General features: G+C 29.0%; 1 protein-coding gene across 1 annotated transcript; it reads right to left on the reverse strand.

Annotated features, from left to right (window-relative positions):
* Positions 1-333: 333 nt before the first annotated feature.
* Positions 334-4648, reverse strand: LOC102591177 (probable xyloglucan endotransglucosylase/hydrolase protein 23). The gene is made up of 3 exons (XM_006360605.2): positions 4269-4648; positions 3791-3984; positions 334-958 (listed from the first exon to the last, which is right to left on the reverse strand). Exons 1-3 carry the CDS (start codon positions 4530-4532, stop codon positions 568-570), a joined length of 849 nt encoding a protein of 282 aa, XP_006360667.1. The 5' UTR covers positions 4533-4648; the 3' UTR covers positions 334-567.
* Positions 4649-9141: the final 4493 nt, after the last annotated feature.

A 9141-nucleotide genomic window follows, 5' to 3' on the forward strand; every position in this document is an offset into this window, starting at 1 on the left:
TGTTAGACATAAGAATATTTTTGAGTCAAAAGATTAACGACAAGGGCTTTTGGGACCCAAAGGTGGATGGAGGGTAGTTTTTTACCAATTCAAATAGTAGAGGGACATTTTAGGTCCTTATATTTGATTGAGAGTGAAGGGTAAAGTTGTCAATTTATATTTTTATTCATGTATTATTTTTTCAGATATAACTTATTTCATCTTCTACCCCGCATAAAATAATGCATAGATTGACTTATAACTTATACATATATTGGTTATGTGGTTTTCAAATTTTCTAACCAAACATAGTATTATGTGTGTTGAATTTTATACCTTGACATAAAAATGCTATTAAACATGGTAAAACTTATGCAACATTTTATACCTGAATAACTCAACCCTTATCTAGTAACCAAACGACCCCTTATAATATAAAAATTAACAAATAGTTACAACAGGTACAAATGGAATTTCTCCATCTTATTCCTCAAATCAAAACAAACAATTCTACTAATCCTAAGGAGGAATATTACAAAGTACTACATATTTTAATTACAATGCAATAATTAACTTAATTTACTTGCACTAATTGAGAGAACACTCACGAGGAAACCCTTGAGGAAAACGTTTAATATCATTACAATAATTATAAATCATGTAATTATTTTGCACCCATTTAATCCTTGATTGGCCTGTTATGTCCAAGTTTTCACTTAGCCAAGAATTTTGTGTAGTGGAATTGCAAGAAGAAGCAGTTGAAGTTGAAGACCATACACAAGCTTGTGCATTGAAATTTGTATATGAAGCAATAAATGGGGCTTTAGTCCAATCAGTTTTGACAAGTCCACCTCTTGTAGCCCAATCATCTGCATTCCATAAACTTGAGTATATCCACATTGGTTGTGACTTTGGATAGGGGATACCACTTGATTCCATATTCTTGAATTGCCTAATTGGTGTCCCATCTACTGAAAATCTGATTTTTTTTGTTTAATAAAATGGGGGAAAAGATTAGTAATTAATTAGTAATCAACATGTAAGGACAAATTAATTAAGTTCGAGAAAAGTACTTATAATCAGTATTTGAAAAGACGGGGGAGAAGGGGATGTTTTACGTAGAATAGTACTTACAATTAGTGTTTCAAAATATAGTGGTGGGGAGGTATTTTATACAAAAAGGTACTTATTATAACCAGTATTTCAAAAGGCAACTTATTATAACCAGTGTTTCAAAAAGCGGGGCGGGGAAGGTGTTTTATGTAGAAAAGTATTTATAATCAGTATTTCAAAAGATGGGGGAGTTATTTTATGCAAAAAAGTACTTATTATAACCAGTGTTTCAAAAGGCGGAGCGATGGAGGTATTTTATGCAGAAAAGTACTTATAACCAGTGTTTCAAACGACGAGGCGGGGAGGTGTTTTACGCAGCACTGAGAGTGGCATAAGAATCAAAATATGAGGCGTAAGTCCCATAAATATATAAGCCTATATCTGATGTATTTTTAATTTTATAGCAAAAACTTTTAAAACAATAAAAAAAAAATTGACGTACAAATGGTAGGTTTTACGTTCCAAATTTTAAGATATACGCTCTATGGATCTACACCTTTCATTTTTGTGTAGAAACTTTTTTTTATACTCTCCCCTCGAAAATGCCTTTGAAAACACGGGGGTATAATTACACAGTATATTCTCAAGTTAATATCTCAGATGGTCACTCAACTATCTACTTTTCTCTCAGAAAGTCACTCAACTATCCATTCTTCTCTCAGAAAATCACTCAACTTTGAATTTTAACTCAAAAGTCACTCAACTATCAATTGTTTTCTCAGAAAGTCACTCAACTACCAATTGTTTTCTCAGAAAGTCACTCAACTATCCATTCTTCTCTCAGAAAATCACTCAACTTTTGAAATTTTTAACTCAAAAAGTCACTCAACTACCAATTGTTTTCTCAGAAAGTCACTCAATCTATTTAATTGATATTTTAATTAAAATTTCCTAATATAATTTTTTTAAATTTAAAATCCAATTTATTTATTTTTAAAAAAAATCATTTAAAACATTTAGTGATCTGCCTCACTTGACTCGACCCATTAAAAATATAATATTGATCCATTTTATTTTACCCATTCTCCTACCTTATTCCACTCTCTTCTCTGACTCTTTCTCCTCTTTTTTTTTTTTTTGATGGTTCTCCATTGCTGCCTTTTCTTCTTCTTTTAGTTGAGTTTTAATTAGGTATCTCAATTTCTAGTATATGAAATTAAAGGAATTTAATGCATGGGTTCGGACTTGCACAAATTTATTTTGATTTGTATTTTTGAGTATTGTTTCGACTTACGAATATTTGTTCGGAAACTAAGGAGTCCCTTTGATTACATCTTCCTCAGCAAATAATTCTCACAACACTAAAAAGAGGTGAATGTGGTCTGAAGAGAGACATGCAAAAGCAAGTTTAATTACTTAAGGCTCTATGGAGATTCTGGTTCATATGATTCTTCCAACCAAAAAGCAAATTATTACAAGTTAAGAGTTGAACATGGCCAAAGCACAAATAAAAATCTGATATCAGATTCTTTTAATCTGACTTTTTTAAATCAGATTTCTTTAGTTTCCTACGTAATATAGAACTTGAAATTGAAGAATTAAAGGAGAAATGGGTCATAATTAAAACCTATAGGAACTAATTATTACATTATAATTTTGTATATAACATTTGTAGGATTTTTATCAAACTTTATAGATAAAAGAGGAAGAAGAGGTAGCAATGGAGAACCAGAAGAAGAAAAAACGCAAAGGAGAAAAGGAGAAAGAGTCTAAGAAGAGAGGGAATAAGGTAGGAGAATGGGTAAAATAAAATGGGTCAATATTATTTTTTTAACGGGTTGGGTGATCAAGTGAGACGGGTCACTAAATGGTTTAACTAGTATTTTTTATTATTTTTAAAATTTTGGATTTTAAATAAAAAAATATATATCAACAAATTTTAATTAAAATATCAATTAAATAGGTTGAATGACTTTCTGAGAGAACAATTGATAGTTGAGTGACTTTTGAGTTAAAATTCAAAGCTGAGTGACTTTCTAAGAGAATAGTGGATAGTTGAGTGACTTTTGAGTTAAAATACAAAGTTGAGTGACTTTCTGAGAGAAAAGTAGACAGTTGAGTGACCATCTGAGATATTAACTCTATATTCTCTCATTTCTCAATCATTTTGCTTTATTGCTTTAATTTTTTACTCTATTTTTCTTTCTCCATTAATTGATAGTAGTATATCCAGCAATCCCTTAAATTTCAAAATTTGATTTAACTTATTGTGAATAAGCACTAAATCCAAAAAGTTTAATCAAAATTAGTTACAGTAGAGTTGTTTTTGAATAATCAAGAAAGGTAAATCTTAGGTGGAAAAATAAAACTAATTAATCACCACTATAGATTACGTGAAACCTTCCAATACTATTAGTACTACACTAACTAATAATGAAGTTTATCAGTATTAGAAAGGTAGGTAAGAAAATATCAATACTAAGTAAATGTCCAAAATAGAAGTTAATAAAATGCACGTAAGTGAAATATAATAATTGTTTTGCTTCAGTTTGTATGACATATTTTTCATTTTAGTTCGTTAAAAATATGTTATATTTCTATAATTAGAAATAACTTGACTTTAAAATTATTTTTAATCCTTAATGAGATGATTTATAGTCACATTAATATTTAAATTTATTTAGATAAAAAAAATTACTTTTCTTTAACTTTATATTAAATCAAATAATATCTGAAACAAAGGATAAGAACTACTTACATGATGCTTTGAGGATTCCAAAGAATAGAATATGTATGAAAGTCCTTAGTGGGGTCAAACCAAAGATAAAATTGTTGCTCTCTATCTCCTTTTCCTTGTGTGAATACATTTGTATGAAGAATATATGGGTCACCACTCAAATTCCCAAGAAACTCAAAGTCAATCTCATCATGACTTGATCCTATTGAAGATAGCTGCATTTTGTAATCCATACCAATTAAAAATCAACTTATAAAGTATATTAACATCTAATCAAATCATCACCATTCAATTAATATAAAACTTAGCTATATACACCATTCATATAAAGAATTTCATATTATCAGGTTATTGCTGTTCAAGATTACGAGTCTCATATTTTAGAAGGCATACCAAAACATATTTTTTGGTCCACAGAATTAATGACCTGAGGGTAACGATGTATATACTCACAAAATCATAATATAACATGTAGTAACGATGAAAAAAAATAACTTACATAATATGTTGTAACAGTACCAGCAGAGTTACCAGGCACAAGTTTGATTTTCAAATCGATCTTTCCAAACAAATACTGATTTTTGGATCGAAAACCAGAGCCAGAGGCTTTATCGAGGGAAAGGGTCATAAGTTGTCCATTTTCGAGTATTTTAGCGCGGCCATCACCCCATGTAATATCAAAATCTTGGTTGAAATTTCCAGCCAAAGCCACCACCAAGAACAAGAAACTCAGAATCAAGAAAAATAAGAAAGTAATCTTCATGGTGTATGTGTTTTTGAATATTGCATGAACACAATTAGACTTTATATAGAATTATAGATGGAGGACCTTGAGATGTATATGAGGTGTGGGGACTAGTTTGTGTGGGGGTTGGTGAGTTTTCTTTTGTATATGTCTCATTTTGGCCCCTACAACTAGAGATCAATACTATAACACTACTAGAAAAATAAAATTAGCTACAAATTTATCGATAATCCATTACGAATTCATAACTATATGAAATTAGCATGACATTATTATTTAGCAAGCTACAAAATTTTGTACATTGTTAATTTCTTGTTTTCTAGTAGCCTAAGTAGTGTTTCATTAAGAAACCATACATTACTATGTTTCTCTTTAGTATTTTTTTTTGTACATGTATTTAACTCCTTATAGCAAGCATATATGATACTTGATAGGATAACTTTAAGAAAGAGTAATCAAATATTTTTTCCATTTCAATTTATTTGGCACTATTTGGTGGAACGCATAATTTAAGAGGTGAAAAAAGACTCATAAAATTGAAATAAAAAAATTATCAAGAAAATAAAATTATATATTTTTTAAATGAAACAAAAAATAAATTCAGATAAACAAATTGAAACAACTAGGAGTACTTAACAAATCATATTTTATTATTTCTCATCCCAATTATTATATTCCCAATTTCTCTCTATATATGTTATGATGATGATAAGCATTCCACGAAAGACCTTTACGAGCTAGCAACATGAATGTTCATAATTTATTATTTCCACAACGAATTATAATGTTTAATTAATTGAAGCTATTAGTAATAATTCAAGGATTAAAGTTGAAATCTTGGAATCTAGTGCCAACGTATTCATAACTTATCTACATGCATGCATAAGTGAAAAAAACAACAACCAAAAATCAAGTTGATTAATTGGATCGCGTGTCATCATTATCTTTAATAATCATTATGATATTCTCTCCGTTCAATTTTAATTGTCATGGTTTTTTTGTTAGAGTCAAATGATAAGAATTTTGACTAACATTTTACGATATATTTTTTTATCATATTAATATGCGAAAAATTGTAATTTATAGTACTTTTCATATATTTTTTGTTTAAAATATCGAATTAATGTAATCTAATTTCACTTTGAGAATTAGTTAAATTGACTTTCGAAAAGAGCAATATAACAATTAAAAGTGGACGGGGAGTATATATACAACATTACGGATATCAAACTTCGGATGGGAAATAAAAAAAAACAATTACAATTAACTTTAACGAGACTCTAACATTTAGGACATCTCTAACTCAATCCTCTATTTGATTATTTTCTTCTCCAACTATAGGGAATCTTTTTCGTGATGACATAATTAAATTACTTTTTTGTTTTTATTTATCTTATTTTTTATTCTTTAAAAAAGAATGTCACTTTCTATATTTACGCTTAACATCCTATGTCACGAGATTCAAAGGACATTTGATACATAATTACATATAAAACCATAAAATTCAAAAATCTCCTCTCTACTAAATCAAATTAAGACAGAAAATTAAAATAAAGGGAATATAATACGAACGAATTAACTTGTATCCTTGTGTATATTAAAAAGAAAAAAAAAGGTTTGGAGGGTTGATGTAGTTAGGAAAAAAATGCAGACTTGAGAATTAGGTAGATATTAATTAAGTTGACTTGGATTTGGAGTAACAAAGAAAAGGTACCATTTGACAGCTAATATTTCTACGATGTTGAAAGTATCCTGCTACGACAAAAGAGACATTTAGTAATAATATATATTTTTTTTGATGATAATATTTATCGTCATAAGAATATTTGATGACAATTGGTTAAAAGAAAATAAAAAAAATTAATGACAATTAAATTAATGTCATTATATTCAAAGTTACTAAAGTCTCTAACAATATTTATATAGAATATTTGATTATAAATACATATATTTATCATTATCACTAAATATAATAATATAACGATAATTGTATTAGTTTGTTTAGTATTTTTCCTTTGGGGATGATGTGTGTAGAATTAGATGTTTGGCCACCTTCCACTTCCACAGCTGTATGATGTCTACCATTCTTTTGTTAATTTGAACTCATTGGAAGATTCCATATGCATCAACTCAAGATAGATTTTATTATTTTAGGAATAAAAAAAAAGTGTTCATGTTTATTTTTATTTTCTAGTAGAATAAATAAAATCTAAGATATTTTTATCATGATATTATCCTTCCCCCCCCCCCCGCCTCTAATTCGTTATTATATTGGGTTAATATAATATATTCGACCATCAGAGGTGGAGCCAAGATTAAGAGTTTGGGGTTCTAATTTTTTTTTTTTAGAACCATCAATTAATTTTTTTAGGGGTTCACAAATTAAATATACATATATTTAATTAATTTTCTAGTACAAATATAGGGTATACGGAAAAGCTACTGGTTCGTCCGAACCCATGAACCCCCACCTAGCTCCGCCTCTGTCGACCACTAAGGTAAGGGTAGAGCTAGAAGTGATCATATACAAGCTCGTTGAATTCAATAATTTTTGTTTAAATAATGTATTTAGGTTAAGAAAGTCATTAAATACTACTACAAATATTAAATTTAGAACTCAACCAAGAATAATTGAAGTTGTTATTCTAAAATTTATCTGAACTTATAAAAATTAAATTCTAACTCCGCCTTTGTACAAAAGGTGACCTCACACCAACCGGAGGTTCAATTTAATTGATTGTTACTACAATACAACAAATTCGTAGGAATATTCAAAGCACTCTACCAATTGTCTTTTGAAAGTTAGTTGGCCAGAAAATCATTTAACTTTTTTTTAATCGTGGTGTTCGGATCAGCTTTGCGCATTTTAATTTATTTTATGAGATATCTGTCACTTTTCACCAGTAACAAATATCAGGTAACTCTGTCCACGGAAGAAAAAATATTTCACTTTATTAGTTATGAAGTTGTATTTGGGATTTGGAAAACACCCAAAAACTTGTTTTCACTTTTCTTTTTTCATTTTAAATTTATTTATTTTCAAAAAACTCATAAACTTTTTATTACCAAGAATATATGCTAAGCTTGGACACCATCTTTTTCTACACAATGTTGGAGTACCAAGATTGGACCATTTCAACAATCGAGAAGAGTTATCTTGTTATTCTTTGAGAAAAGAACGATATATAGTTAGGTGATTTATTGGATCGATATTTATATTTTGATTTTTAAATTTAATATCGATAATATAATGCGTAAGGAAAAACTTGTTATTCTTAACTCTTGGGCTCAGGATCTCCTATATAACTTAAGTGACACAGCGAAACCTTTGCGTCTTCTTCTAGTAATTGAGTTTTTCCCGGATATCATTCATCCCAGGTTGGGAATTCGCTATACGCTCTATCTATATAATTAGTGGCGTTAATATCATGGATGGATGTCACCCACTTTTGATTTTACTGCCCTAATATTACTTAATTATTATTGCAACAAAAAATCATTTATGTAAGTATTACTAAAGTTACTACACTATATTTTGAAATAAATAAAAAAGTCATTTCATTATGTCTAAATATCAAAGAAAGTCAGTACCAAACAATAAAAAAGACATTTTATCTGATAATTAGATAAAGTTTGAATGAATTTTTCGTTACGAAACAAACATTGTTTAGCGAGTTCATGTGATATTAAGACAAAGTTGAATGATTTTTTTGTTATAGAATTTTTTTATTGATTTCTGTAATACTTATCCCAAATTGAGTGATATTTCTATTACAAAACATAGTTTAAGGACTTTAATGTCGTGATAAAAAAAGTTGAATCATAATTCGTAAATTAATCTAATTTAATGTTGTAAAAGTGTATGTAATTCACTGTACTTCCTTCTTTTAGAGTATAGCCTCTCTCAGGTTAGCGATTAGAGTACACTGGCCCGTGTGATAGCGGACGAACTAAGAATTTCGTGCTTATAAGGAAGCGTGCAAGTGAGTGCACGCATCACCAACCAAACTAGTCACTTGAAATATAGGGGTATTCAATCCCCGAGCTTACGAGCCTTGAGAATCGACTTCAAATTTGCTCCTTAGATAGTGAATAGTAAAGAAGGATAGGATTTCAAGTTTAGGAATTTCACTTCTACGTCCCAACTCGCCGAAGTTATCACCTATCGATTGAAATGTTAATATGATTGATTTTTAAGTACCTTCGGTTTTTTTTTATATACTCTATATAATAAATATTAAAACCTTTTCTAGTCAGAAAAAGAGACTTATTTGAACGGGGTCTATTTTTAGCCCATTATTCTTCCTTTTTGTATCCAGCTGGGAACAAGTCAACAACCATGCAAAATCCCAAATAAAAGAGAAACTAGATTAATTTTCCCCACTCTGTGCAACATTTTATGTCTTTTGCTAAAAATATTAGGATAATAAAAACATCGTCTACTTTCAATTTTAAGATTGTAAATTTAAATCATCCAGAAATTAAAACATGTAAGAGCGTCTAAAGAGGGGTGAAAACAATTGTGCATTTTCAAGTCAAAGTGATTTTTTATGTAATGAAGAAACAAAAAGAAATATAATTTTCAAGTTGATATGAATATAATAAAATATTATTTTTACGTAACAAA

This window comes from Solanum tuberosum, unplaced genomic scaffold (genome assembly GCF_000226075.1).
Source record: "Solanum tuberosum cultivar DM 1-3 516 R44 unplaced genomic scaffold, SolTub_3.0 scf00328, whole genome shotgun sequence".
NCBI lineage: Eukaryota > Viridiplantae > Streptophyta > Magnoliopsida > Solanales > Solanaceae > Solanum > Solanum tuberosum.

Excerpts from the sequence above, each read along its gene's own strand:
- LOC102591177 (XM_006360605.2), bottom strand. The coding sequence starts at position 4,532 with ATGAAGATTACTTTCTTATTTTTCTTGATTCTGAGTTTCTTGTTCTTG. Across the intron at positions 3,985-4,268 it reads GTACTGTTACAACATATTAT|CTATCTTCAATAGGATCAAG; the intron begins GTAAGTTATTTT and ends TACAAAATGCAG. Across the intron at positions 959-3,790 it reads TGGAATCCTCAAAGCATCAT|ATTTTCAGTAGATGGGACAC; the intron begins GTAAGTAGTTCT and ends AAAAAAAATCAG.